General features: G+C 41.2%; 1 protein-coding gene across 1 annotated transcript; it reads left to right on the forward strand.

Moving 5' to 3' along the window:
- The first annotated feature begins 4269 nt into the window (after positions 1–4269).
- On the forward strand, positions 4270–5241 carry LOC104602219 (uncharacterized). The gene is made up of 2 exons (XM_088900363.1): positions 4270–4938; positions 5031–5241. Exons 1-2 carry the CDS (start codon positions 4337–4339, stop codon positions 5239–5241), a joined length of 813 nt encoding a protein of 270 aa, XP_088756489.1. The 5' UTR covers positions 4270–4336.
- The last annotated feature ends 9330 nt before the right edge of the window (positions 5242–14571 follow it).

Consider the following 14571-nt stretch of genomic DNA (forward strand, 5'->3'; position numbering starts at 1 on the left):
CAAAATAAATAAGAATTTTAAATAACAAAATATTTAATGAAAACTGACTATTAATAAAAAATGACCAATAATTTGTTAGAGATTAATGAAAGCTTACCAATAATTTTTAATAATTATTGAAGATTAAACTATTGTTATTTTGTTAGAGATTAGACTATTAATTTAGGTAAAATTAGGAGTGTTCACTAGGTGGTTCATTTTGGTTGTAGATTGTTTGGCCAAACAAACTTATTTGGTCGAGTTGGGAAGTTGGTCACTCAAAACTAACCGACCATTAGTGAAAATTGACCAACTCGAGTTAAATAACTAAATATTTTAAATAAAAAAATATTTAATATTGCGCAATAACTTTAAAAGAAATAAAATTTTAATAACAATTAATTTTAAATATTATTTAAATATTTAACTAATGAAATATTTAACATAAATAAATTTTAAATAGTTACAAGAATGAAATTATGTAATAAATTTAAAAAAATTCTAAAGTGTAGAAAAATAATTATATAAGATTTCACAATATTTGAATTAATAATAATTTTATATTATACAAAATTAATAACAAAATTATGTAATAATAGTATTAATTCTAATTTTATGGATTATTAAATTTAATAAATAATTAAAATTAATAAAATAATTGTATTATTTAAGTAATTGAATATTATTGTAAATAACTAACTTTTAAATACTTTAAATATCAAAAAAATTAAGAACTAAATCATATCTTATATATTATTTCAAAAACAAAAGAAAAAAGGATTAAATGACAAAATTATTTTATAACTTTAAAAAATTAACAAAAACACAAAAATAATTATAATAGATTAAATAATATTTTATGTAAGAATATAAAATGTAAAGAATTTAAATATTAACTAAATAGTATTATAAGTATTTAATTTTTAAATGTTTTAAATATAAAAAAATTTAATACTAAATAACATTATTTAAAAACAAAAAATATATTAGATAACAAAATTGTGTAATAACCTTAAAAATTTATCAAAAACACAAAATTAATCATAATAGATTTAACAATATTCGATAAGAAGAATATAAAATATAAATAATTGAAAATTTTAAATATTATTTAAATAGTGAAAATAGATTAAATAAATTAGAGTTATTGAAGCTTTTTGTTAGTTATTTATTATATTTTTGTTATTAATATATGTTTATTAGTTTTTTATTTTCACTATAAATTTTTAATAATTATTGGTGATTAAACTATTGTTATTTGCTAGAGATTACACTATTAATTTAGTTGAAATTATTTGTGTTTACTAGATGTTCAATTCTGTTGCAAATTGTTTGGCCAACCAAACTTATTTGGTCGAGTTGGGGAGTTTGTTACTCAAAATTGACCGACGATTTGTGAAAACCAACCAACTCGAGTTATATTAGTCAATGTTTTAAAAACCAACCTGGGGACTGACCCGCTTTTGCATTTGGGTCACAATCTCTAGGTAAAATGGGTTAGACTATTCCACGTCAACACTCTATATATTTAACTTTTGCTTAACAAAGTCCTTGCATCGTACGGGTCCCCACTAAACCTAGAACCAAGGTTAGGTAATGGTTCGAACGATTCAGCCAGTCGGGTTAATGGCGAGTTGAAATCATTGGTATTGATTTGGGTCCATCTTCAGTTTAGTTGGTCAATTCAAAAGATTTAAACTTAAAAATTAAATTAAATTTAAAATATTACAATGATTTTATTAAATGAATAAATTTTAAATTTTAAATTTACAATATAAAATAGTTTATACTAAAAAACATGGGAATTATATATATATATATATATATATATATATAATCAGGCTAGTTTGGTCAATTTCATTGGTTTGATGAATAACCCTGGCTGGAATTAATTGTTATTATGTTTGTATTAAAAACAAAAATGTTAAAATAATATATAAAATATAAATAATAATTAATTATTTAAAAATTAAAATATAAAATAATAATCTATTTTTATATATTTCTATTATTTAGCTTTTGGCTTAATAAAGTCCATGCATCACATGGTCTAGTACAAACTAATACCACGAGTATTGGTAGGACCGTACGGGTGGAATAAGGTAGAGTTTCGGCCATTCCATCTGCCAGCCACGTATCAACAACCTTAAAAAATGATACATATCGGCCATATTAAAGTCAATTCAATTGGATAATCTAACAACAAATATGATTTCATATTGAAACCGTAGTGAGGCCCTAAATGATCTGGTTTGAATCTTAGAAATGGATATGAATCATCCCGGTTTGAGGAAGTATTGTACAGGTAAACCAATATATCCTGATTAATTATGCTTATAAATTATTAGCTCTTAGCTCTGCTTAGTTAATTTTGTAATTTATATTTTTCTTTCCCTAAATAATAAGTGATATAAATATAAAATATTAATTTAAAACATATAAGATCCATTATAATTTCTACGATACACATTGTATCATTCATTTCATAGATTTTTATTATTAAACTAATTATTTCATTTTTATTATTTTTGTTTTTATAAATAACTAAATAAATTAAAAATTATTTTTTGATATAAATTCTTGTTGGATCAATAGATTTGATAGATAAATATAGATGTTAGTATAATCAGGTCTAATCGAGTCGGATCCGATTATCCTGATTAATAATTGAAATGATGATTCTATGTCTATGATTTTGTCCCAATTAAAAATGGGTTTCATCCCAAACCCGACCTAACCCGCTCACAAAATTGTGTTCACAATGAGTTCTCACAGCCTTTTTCAGCCATTTATTAAGAATATCTCCTCCAATAAAAGGATACAAGTATGGAGATATTCCCAATGCATGGCTGAAAAGTACTTTTTCTGAGAACGGTGTGAACACAATTTTGTGAGGACTGAATCCACCCTAGTTGACAGTGGGGATACAAACGGATCAGATCAGATTCAAATCACGGTATATTCGAATCCGACCTGACAATGTTTATGTCGGATCGGATCTGATCTGAAGATCCGATTGGATCTGATAGGACTCGATCTGAATTTGAATTTGATATACCAATTTAAATAAAGAAAAAACAAAAAAATACAAGTAATTTTTAATTATTTTGATCATATATATACATGTTTTTATAAAAAAAATAAATAATATAACAAATTTTTAAAAATACAATATAAATAATATATTTATAAATAAATAAATAACATATATATGTATTATAATATATATATTTATAAATTTATAGTACATCAGATTGGATAGGGGAATGATCTGAATCCGATTCGATTTCTGATTGGACCATAGGAATCGACCTGATCCAAAGATCTGACCAGGGATGATCCGAATTCAACCAAATAGGATTGCATCTCAGTTCGGTTCAGATCGGATCATAATCCAATCCATTTGCACCCAACCCCAATTTGACGTTAAGATGGGATCAAACGAAATGCATAAAGGCCATGATTTCAAGGTTTTAGTCATGGTTTTCAAAACCGGACTGGACTGGACAGTCGGACTGGAAAAACCGGGAATGTTCCGCTTTTCTCCAAAACCATTGATTTTGGTCAGCAAACCGCTGAACCGGCCAGTTAACCGTTCGAACGGTTTTGACCGTTTTTAAAATTTTTAATTTTTTTTTTATTTTTTGTCAAAACGGGCTGGCCATTCGAGTCAAACGGTCGGACTGTTCAAACCGATAACCAGACCCCTTACCGGTTCGGTTTTAGAAACCATGGTTTTAGTCCAAGGCTTATTGCCAACGGGCTTGTAAGGCCAAGGTGGAGGTCACAAGGCCCACAGAACGAGCCCCCACATGCACATCCCAGCGTTCATTGGCATCATCTCTCGTGCATGCCATGGGAGATGTTCCCATTGCACGGTTGGGATGCGGTGTGGGGCGCGCTCATACGGTTTTATTAGACCAAGACCAAAACCCACGTTCTAGCTGAAGAAAAGAGAAAACGGGGGTACTATTGTAAAATCGGAAATTCTGCTCAAAGATACTAGCCGTTGCCTATCCTTTCCCGCCAAATTAAAAGAGTTGCCACCTTTCCGATTTCATCAACAGACATAACGACCATGCCTCATGTCCTTCCAACCGTCGCATCTCTCCAACCATCATCGCAGTGCAGAAGCTCGGCGTTTCTTCTCATTCAGAGTTTCAGACCCATCTCTTCGAAATGGTGTTTAGCACTAGAAGCCACCACCGAGAGGTCATCAATATCACCCGCTCGTCTCCATATAACATTCGACCCAATCGACCACCCTCTCCATCAAGTATTCAAGTTTAGTGTGTGGTGTTATCTTCGGCATACTTTCTGCACTTGCAAGATCGGTTCTCAGACACTCTCCGGCGCCATGGATTATTTTATGATCACCACCGAGGAACTCAAATCATTCCATGCAATAGATAGAGAGATCTTCAGCAGGCTGGTCATCAATCTCCGGCGAGACGTCGCCGTATCAATGCGTGTGATTGCATTCTGGATATGGCTGGAAGAGTTGGGATACCCCAACATAATCTTGAAGATGTTGCCGCTACCAGACTCAATGGTTAATGTATTAGCAGAAGAAGCAGCTTCTTGCTTGAATTATGTCTCTGTGAACGTGACTCGTCCCAGTTCGCGAAACAGCAACGATACTCCCCTGACTTCTGGGCTCATGAACAGGAACATTTCTTTCCAGCTTGTCCATGAGCGCAGGATTTCTGCAGTTCAAGCCATCACGAAGACGGTTAACGATGTCTTGGCAAGAGCTTTTGAGGATATCGCGCAGCAGGCAAGGGCAAGTGGGTCGTCTGGTTCTGGTCGAAATGTGGTTGCTGGAGAGTCAAGCTTGAATCCCCGCGCCCAACCATGGAAACCCAACGCTCAGGTCTCTCATGACGATCGAACCATATTTATTACATTCTCCCGCGGATACCCAGTTGGCGAAAGTGAAATTAGGGGATACTTCATCAGGTTCTCTCTCTCTCTCTCTCTCTCTCTCTCTCTCTTTCTCTCTTTCTCTGTAGTAAAGTAATTAATCTCTTGATGTTAATTTGTTCTTGCAGACGGTTTGGTGAGTGTGTGGAGGCCATCCACATGCAGGAAGTGGCTGTGAACGTCCAACCTCTATACGCGAGAATGGTGCTGCGATCAGCTTCGACAATGGCACGAATTCTGGAGGGGAGAGAGAGGGCAAAGTATGTAATCAATGGAAAGCATGTTTGGATTAGGCGTTTTGTACCCAGACAGCAGATGCGCTCTTCCCTGCGCCCATGAATGATTTATTCATCTCTGTTCAATAATAAGAGAAATGCAACAGTATACAAAGAGTTCAGCCACAGTTTTGATAGTGTTTTAGACCCGGATCGGATTGGACGACTAAACCGTTCAAGACTTGAAATATTTAGCCCTTAATACTTTAACCCAAAGAGACTAAGACTACCAAATTTTTAATGATATAATAAAGAACAACCCAAGGACACTACAAATAACCATAATTAGTTCTGTACCATAAATAATTCTTTAACTATTTCTCTTACACCGCTCATAAATTACTCTTCTGTCCCATGATTTCCTGGACCCTTATTTTACATTTCTATTTCATACAACACTGATTCGTCAAAAATCTAAATAGGAACCAATCCATAACCGTTCGGGCAGTCAGGCCGGCTGCTCCGTAGCCGTTGGATCAAAGCTATCTGAGCCGTTCATTCCTCTTTAAATAGGTGCTGGTTAAGGCAGTCGCTACAATTTGCCTTCTTTAGAGACCTCGGCCACTTTCCTAGCCAATCCCTTAGCTTCTATCTTTGACTCTAACTACTAGGTAAAGGACTACTCCCTTTAGCGTTGTTGTACTCAGACTCTAGTCCCAAGTGCTACGAGCTTTCAGACTACTCAGGTGCTAGCTCGTCTCGTTTCACCTCGTCCAGCGGTAGTATTGAAAGTCATGGTAGTGACTCAAAGGGCTCACCTCGAAGGTCCAAGTTCTAAGTACTAAGGGAGAGGACTGCTCCTAAAGGCGCTGTGTGCGACCGGAGGGGCGGTGAATCTACCAATGAGAGTATTAGGTCTACGAGGCCGAGGGGTAGTGTATCTGCCAAAGCCTAGGCGTCACCCTTAGTGGTGGAGGGCAATGAGGCTGAAGAGTCGAGCCCTGAGAACATAGTCGAGGCCGAGGCCCAAGGCGCAACTCTAATGCGCTATCCGCGCTCTGACATGGATAGCGAACTTAGCTTAAAGCAAGTTAAGTCTCTAGCTAAGTTGTACCATATTCTGAGGGGATATAGGTTTAGAGGCCCCGACGTAGGTGATAGGCCCTGGCGACCGAGGGAGGGGGAGCTGTGTGTACACGAGCACTACCTCCACTTTGGCCTTAGGTTCCCCATGCCCCCTCTCATCTCCGAGCTCCTAAATTGTTACAACATTTCCCTTAGTCAGCTTGACCCCAATGCCGTTAGGACCATTGTTGTCGTGCTGGTGATGACCTGACTCCAAGGTGTCAATGTGACCGTGTCAATGTGACCGTGAAGATATTCCGATGCATGCTCGTACTGAGGAAGTACCTTGTTGGGGAAGGCCTCTTCTACTTCTAGGGTCGACAGGGTAGAGTGGTAGATAACTTCTCGTCCATCCACATCTGGAAGAAGAAATATTTCTTCATGTCTTGTCCAAAGTGTTGGCCATTTAGATCTACCTGGGGGAGAACCGGATCTCGTGGCCAAGAGGATAATGCTCTACCACAGGGACAAGGAGGCCGAAGTGATAACCCGAATTCGAGTGTCGGGGATGATCTGGGCCAAGCCCTTGGCGTCAGAGGAAGCTTTGGTGTGGGTTGGTCTCAGCCCCACCCGCCTCGGTAGGGGAACTCCAGCTATCGGCTTTCTTCTTTTACATCATATACTAGCATGCTCACAGTATTTTTGAAGAGAAGCAAGGCAGCATGAAGGAGATGCTCTTGGAGATGGCCAAGTCCAAGAAGAGGGGCCTGGGCGAGGGGTCATCGAGGAAGCGGCCACCGAAGGATGTTGCAGCCAAGAGGGAGCCTTGGCTGAAGGCTCCTATAGAAGCCAGGAAGAGAAAGGGGCCTATTGAGGCTGGGAGGAAGGAGCCTACCGCCAAGAGGCCCGTTGAGCCCCTCCAGCCTCCGAGGGGTAATAGGCTAGGTACGAAGGATTGTCTAGCCGAGGGCACTAACGTGGAGTCTCGTCCCCCAAGGGAGTGTCTTGTCGAGGGTGTTGTCGGGGGTTCCCGCCAGTCGGGGCCCCATACTTCATCTGAGTTCTACAACGAGATGCCTTTATTGGCACGACGCATCTTTTGCCCCCCATTGGAACGTCCGAGAGGGCGATAGCTTGAACACCTTTGGGGTTGGCCAAGCCCTGATATCTAGGATGCTCCCGGCTGGGGACAAGCATTCTTGGACCCAGGTTAGTGTGCAGGGTGTCCAAGACATCTTGCTGGACCGTATGACCGAGGTGAGTTTCTTTTCCCCTGGTACTTAGCCAAATTTCCTTTTTTTTTCTTGCTTTCCTTTTTAACTAATGGTCGTTTCTCCTTTGTAGGCATCCTCTACTGTTGTCAGCCTCTGTGACAAAGTCGGGGTCCTCCTATTGAAACTAAGGGTCTCAGAGGAGAAGAGGGAGCAACTGGAGCTGTGGGTGGTTGAAGCAAAAAGAGACCAAGAGGTGGTCACTCAAGCGATGTGTGAGGAGCGCACCTGACGGAAGGATTTGGAGGCCGAGGTCATGGCCAAGAGGAAGTAACTGAGGGTTGCTTAGGCTTCTCTGAGCGAGGTAGAGGAGAAGCTGAAGGCCATTGAGGAAAAGCTTCTATTGGCGGAGGAGAAGCTCGAGGCCATTAAGAAGAGGGCCGAGGAGGCATCGACTTGGGCCATTGGGGAGTGGAAGACCACCCAGGCCTACCCAAAGGAGTTGGCTAGCTTCGATGTCACCTCTTTCCTAGAGGGCATCGAAGACACTAATGCCTAGGTGCTAGCCCTACAACCTATGTGGGAGGGGTATGGCTTGGGTGTAAGTGGTCTCTTTGAAAGACAGAGAGAAGCCTATGAGTAAGGGGATGAGATCTCCGGAATAAGGATATGAAAATGAGGGAATTAGAGAGAGAGAGAGAACTCGGGGGTGCTGGGAGACAAAATGCTAAGGATTGAATGCCTTTCACTATGAGGAGGACCTCTATTTATAGGGGGGAACCCAAGATCCTAAAAGGTAGTAGATAAGGGCATTTGGCGACGTATTGGGAAAGGGAATATTTGATTTGCTGTCAATTATTAGGTGCGCTGCTGGGGTTTCACCATGTGTCTCATGAGGATCCTCTCGAGGATTGGCTTTCATTATCCTTAAGATCCCTCATTACTCATGTGTGCTACTCCCTTTTTGCACATCATAACTAATCTTGCGTGGCATCGGAGATGTCACCACTTGATCGGCGGTGCCTAGATGTCTCCCCGTGGCGGCTCACTGCATCCTTAGTTGTCATGGGTTCTATGTGTCTCCGGGAATACGGGGGCCTCGCCATGGGCTCGGCCTTGGTTCATCTTGACCTGTGTCATAAGCGAGTTTGCGAGCTATGAGTTCATCGCATGCCTTAGTGGGTGTAGCTTCATTGCATGTTCAAGTGGGCTTGGGGCTCTCAGAAAGGTTCGGATATGGTTTCTTTGGGTTCTGACACTGGCTTGACTCAGTGAACTGCAGGTTTGTCATGATTATTGCGATACGTATTGTGAGTTCATCACAAGGATGCTGGTGTGCAGCGGGTTCATTGCAATGTGGGGGTTGGTTGTGAGCTGCTCACGTGCAGTTTTTTGGTGTTAGTCTTGATGCTTGGTGTTCTCTAATGGTTTGAGTGAGCGTACGTACCTACATTAGCCCCTGCTTATTAGTAAGTACTTTGTTCTTTCGTATCGCAAGTTATGCAACGTTGGGTCTAGGGATTTTCCTGTTATGTAGTTGTGCATTTGCAATGGTGGTTTCTTGCGTTCTACAATTTAGCCCCTTGACTTTTGGCAATTTGCCTCCTGTCGATGGTCAATGCTATGCTGTATTTGTGTGCTTTAGCTCCCCTGACCATTGACAGGAAGGAAATTGGCAAACAACACTGTTAATTACCTTGGTAGGTGCTGCTTCCTGGCAGTATAAGTGTTTGTGTTTATTGCATGGTGTTGGTTGATGATGGGTGACTTGTTTGTTGTCATCATTTGTTATTAATGGGTATTCGAATAGGCTGTCGATGGTGACCGTTTGGAGGCTATGGTTATTATTTTCCTCATTCATTGTAATGTAATGAATGTCACATAAATCATTTGGAAGTTTAGTATCTAAATGGCATTAAGAAATGTGGTGTTATATATGAAATTAATGCACCGTTGTGTCCTGCTTTTCGTAAGGTGTGTTTGCAGATTATTTCCTCTTGTTATTGCTCGATGTTTTGTCTAGGTGTGCCTATTCTGCTTCTTCACTACTTAGTTGTAATTCTTCCGCTTATGGGATGAGTTGTGTTATAAAAGGTGCAGTATGCATCATTGGTTTCCGCCTTACCCACTTACTCTTGTCTGCTCACAGCACCTGGTCATTTTTGTATACGTTTGTCGATCTCTCCTTTGTTCTTGCTTTTGATGATGGCTTTCGATCAGCAAAGGGCTCCTGATGTCCCCCTCATGATGGATGTCACCGAGGCTGTTGGGTCCACAACATCGTCTCTAGTGGAATCATCACTTAAAAGATTGTCCAATAATTCGGAGCTTGCGTTGGTCCGTGGGTTGCTCACAAAGTATTGTGTGGAGAATGATGTAGCCCCTTTGGGGTATGAGGCCATGGATTGCATTTTCATCCAGGCATTCGTTAGAACAACAGATATATGGTAACGAAGTCTATGGAAAAATTTGCGGTAGCTATTATTCCAGGTGGCTGGTTGCCTCCCTTTGAACTCCCATTCATTGTCGTTGGTCCGGTGTTAAATACGCTTGTGACAACGATGTGTGATATTATGAATCTCCCTTTTGATCAGCTATCATGGTTCGTCTTTGCGCAATGGTTGAAGACCTGTGAATGTTTTTCTACTATCGGTTTTCGTGTGGGCATATTGAAGAGCGTGTTGTCTTGTTGGCACATGTGTTCTGGAAGGCCGGTTTCGGAGAATCGCCGTTGGTTTTTGGGCAGTCTCTGAAGGATGTGCACTGTCGTATCAAGGTAGCTGAAGTGAAGCTCACTAAAGCTATTGAGAAGTTAGAGGCCCTTATGGCAGAATGCAGCCGTCAGCACGAGTTGGTATCGGAATATGAAGCAGAGGTGGGAGAGTTGAAGGCGTTTGAGGCTTGAAGGCCTCTACTTGAAAATATAGTGCCAATGAGGGAGGAGTGGGCTGCTTTGTGAGATGTGTATATGCAAATTTGTAATTATTTTAACTGATACTAAAATGCTATAGTTATTTCTGTTACTGTTTCTTGTATTAATTTACTTTTCTTGCGTTATTTTGTATTCATAAGACATGATCGCAAATGGCCCTGAAGCTTGTTTAATTCATTCGTAACTATGTGACACCAATTGGTGTGGTGGCCTTTATCTCAGATTGAACGACCTTCCTTCCAATGGGTAGGCTTGTTTATATTGTTGCCCCCTAGATGCGGTTTTAGGGGTGATCGGCAAAGGATACTGGAGTTGACATACTCTGTCTGTGAGCTTCAGCCTTTCCAGTTGCTTTGGGTATAGTAGTATTGCCACCAATCCTTCTCGAACTGCTATTCTAGCAGGAAAGGAAGGAGTTGGCGTTATTGATGACCTGGTAAGGGAGAACCCCCTTTGTGTGATCATTGGTCGGTTTTTTTGATGTCTATCTCTTATTGATAACAGGTGGTTTGGCGTTCTGTCGAGATTCTGTAGTTAATGGTGGTTGAGAAGTTCTGTTAGGGATGGCCACGTGAGTTTGATATCCGATACGCATGCGGTTATTGACGTGGCATCTCTTTTGAATTAATGCGCCTCTCTGGTCCCACCTTTCTAAGGGTGTTTGGGTAAATTTCTGTAGTTGCTTTTTCGTTGAGTATCCACCTGGTGTGCTAGATATGCCTTTCTTAGGCGCCTGGCTGAGGAGTTACAGGCAATGCAGCCCTCCATTCCTGATCCTAGAATTCCTGAGGGTGTTGCGGGTGATAGACCTGTCTCCACGGGTCAAACAAGTCAGCCGGCTGTGGCTGCAGAGGCGATAACCCGTTGTGTAGAGTCCACTGTTGTCATTGACAACGTTGAAGCCCCCAAGGGTGTGGGGGTGGGGATTCTGTTGAGCCTTGGTCCCCCATCGCAATGGTTGGCGCTTCCAGGGATGCATCTCCACGACTTGAGGTCTCGGTTGACTTGGAAATGTTAGAGTACTGCGATAACCACGACATCCCGTTGGTGCACTTCCCGGTAGTAGATCTAGTTCTGGTTCAAGGTAAAGGCATGTGGTACAGTATTTCCAATGCAGTTGCTCCGTTCGCGTCATCCGTGATTCATGCTGAGTGGTTGCCGGTGGGGGAGCTGCATCTAGAGATTGTGGGTCCGATGCTGAACACCATCGCCACGCTAATGAGTCGTGTGATGACCCACTCAGCAGAGGATTTCATTCGATGAAGGATGTCCGTGAGCACCAAAAAGTAGTTGAGGAAAGCATCACTAGGGTTGCAGATAAACTCAAGCGCCTGATGGAGGAATGCACACGGTAGAACTAGATCCTTGCGGACTATGATGGGGAGCTGGGAAGCCTCAAGAAATTTGAAGAAATGAGTCGAGTGCTAGAGGTTTTTGCAGCAATGCGGGAGGAATCGGCCAAGTGATTATTGTATGTACTGGGTGTAAATTAAGGGTGGAATTCCCTAAAGTGTAATGAAACATTCTGTGATTTTTGAAATGTAACGTGAATGTAATATTAGTCTTAATGTAATCATTTGTTCAACTTCTTGTCTAGTTGCTTTTGTGTACAATTGGACCTGGACCCTATTCATTTTGAGGGCGGTTGGCAGTAATTCACACTTAATTTGGTATTGAGATAACACTCCAAAGAGGGAGAGATGGTTGGAAACTTATTATTCCTTTCGCCATTGATCACAATTTAATCATATGTGAGGTGGAGGACGAGGGTATCACGTGTATCCCGTAATTTGGTATGGGCATAGTAGGCTTAATCGTTGTTGAGCTTTGGTCGTAGTATAAACATAGGTTGAAATTTCTTTGCAGTATGTTGTTTTTGTGAGTTCGATCCTTGTGTGAGAGGGCTACGCCAACTAGTGTTGGTCAGGAAGCCCCCGCTAGGTTTTATCGTAATCGAATGCAAGTACATTGTCGCTTTATCGCAAATCATTAAAGAAGATGAGCAGTGTGAATTTGTCTCCTGAGGCGCTATCAAGAGGAGTTTACCCAAATAATCTTATATGAATAAGTAGCAAATCAAGGGATTGTGCCTATATTGAAACGTTATCAGTTGTAAGAGAACACTAAGTAGAAGAGTCGAATTGTGGGATATGCGTTGATGTCTAGAAATGAACTTGGGCAGTGGGCACTTATTCTATCACAATCAAACTTTGGGAAAGTAGGGTGTTGTTTGCAAGTCGTGTGTCATTGTTGATGCTGGGGCATGTGAAGTTTTTCCTCCTAGGTTTTGTTACTGTTGAACAGAGTATCTGTGCTTGTGATTTTGGTAGAAGTCATACTTCCTATCAACGGAGCCCCCCAATGATTTCACGAATGTGTCTCTGTCTAGAGTTTGCCGGGGCTTGTCTGTGCATGAGATTACTAGGACTTCGTTCGTGCCTAGGGTACCAGGGCTTTGTCTGTGCCTAGGGTTGTCAGGGCTTATCTGTGCCTGGGGTTGCCAGGGCTTATCTGTGCCTGGGGTTGCCAGGGCTTATCTGTGCCTAGGGTTGTCAGGGCTTATCAGTGCCTAGGGTTGCCAAGGCTTGTTAGAGTGCCTGGGGTTGTTGGGGCTTATTAGAGTGCCCGGGGTTGACAGGGCTTTGAGTCACACCTAGGGTTGCCAGGGCCATCGCATAGAGCATTCAACAACATGGAACTGGCCTCGGAATGAGAGTGCCTGGGGTTGCCAGGGCTTATTGGAGTGCCTGGTGTTGCTGGGGCTTTGAGACACGCCTGGGGTTGGTAAGGCCTTTGCATGGAGCATGCGACATCGAGGAACCAGCCATGGAATGAGAGTGCCTAGGGTTGCCAAGGCTCATTAGAGTGCCCGGGGTTGCTGGGGCTTTGAGTCGTGCCTAGGGTTGCCAGGGCCTTCATGTGGAGCATGCAACATCGAGGAATCGGCCACGGAATGAGAGTGTCTAGGGTTGCCAAGGCTATGAAAGCATAGTTAGACAGGTTATAAGATATAAACAGGATATGTATGTAAACAATTATGTGGAACATATTGGGACAAATTGTAGTGTATCATTCATTTAACTACTATCACAATGTACAGATGCATGTATTGTTAATTGAAGGGTGAGAGGAAAGCAACTTCGTCGCAATCAGAATTCTTTATGGAAGTAAAATAGACTTTATCGCTGAGCAAGCGGGTAGTTAATAAACAGTCTTGGATAATAAAGCATTGCAAATTTATTTATAGAAGATGTACATATTTTTGTGGAATTACAAAAACACAGAGTTATTCAAAGTAAGGTTTCAACCAGTAGTCATTGATGGTTTCATCCTCTTGATCTGTGTCTATGGTTTTTAATACATAGTAGCCCAAAGTGTGGGCCTCTTTTATTAAGTACGACCTTTCCCATGTTGGGGAAAACTTTCCCATAGATTTCCTTGCCTAACGATGAGAGCTGTCTTTAGAACTTTATCCCCCTCTTTGAAATTCCTGGGTTTCAGGTTTCTGTTTATGTTTGTGGCAAGGGCTTGTTTGTACTTGCTCTGCTTCTGTGAGGCTACGTCTCTAACCTCGTTGATTACCTAAAGTTTTTCTGCAAGTAATAGGTCCATGTCCTCTGGTCTGATCTTCTTGCCCATCGCGAAGGCTATCCTGGCAGATACAACTCTTATCTTTGCTGGGACCACTACTTCTTGACCATACACCAATGAGTAGGGCGTTACCTGTGTACTCTTTTTGATAGATCTGCAATAAGCTTAAAGAGTTTCTGATAGCTTATCTATCAAATCCTTTTGATTATCGGCCACTGCTTTGGTCATTATCCTGAGTAGAGTTTTGTTTGTGGCCTCTACCTAACCATTTCCCTGTGGGTAATATGTTGTGGACGTCTCTAGTCTTGTACCATACTGCCCTAGGAGATAACGGACTTCTTGATTTAGTGAAATAATCAGTGGCTACTATGATAAAGCAATACCCTCTAGAAGGTGGGTGTATTTTGCCTATTAGGTCTATCCCCCAAGTATGGAATGGCCACAGTGTAATGACTGGGTGGAGGCTGTTGGCAGGTTTATGGATCCTTTCGCCATGGATCTGACACTTGTGACATCTGTGCATGTGTCACTGTGTATCTTCCATCATAGTTGGCCAGTAGAAACCTAGGTATAGGATATTGTTGTGTAGAGCAAGTTTACCTTGTTAGGCTACAGGTTTAGAACTATGGGCTGCCTCTAGTACAACGTCTATCTC

Source organism: Nelumbo nucifera, chromosome 3 (genome assembly GCF_055504915.1).
Source record: "Nelumbo nucifera cultivar China Antique chromosome 3, China Antique-T2T, whole genome shotgun sequence".
NCBI classification, from domain to species: Eukaryota; Viridiplantae; Streptophyta; class Magnoliopsida; order Proteales; family Nelumbonaceae; genus Nelumbo; species Nelumbo nucifera.

What these genes read in the sequence shown, in the direction of transcription:
- LOC104602219 (XM_088900363.1), top strand. Translation starts at nt 4,337, where the DNA reads ATGGATTATTTTATGATCACCACCGAGGAACTCAAATCATTCCATGCA. An exon ending in ATTAGGGGATACTTCATCAG is followed by an intron (nt 4,939 to 5,030) that starts GTTCTCTCTCTC and finishes TTGTTCTTGCAG; the next exon opens with ACGGTTTGGTGAGTGTGTGG.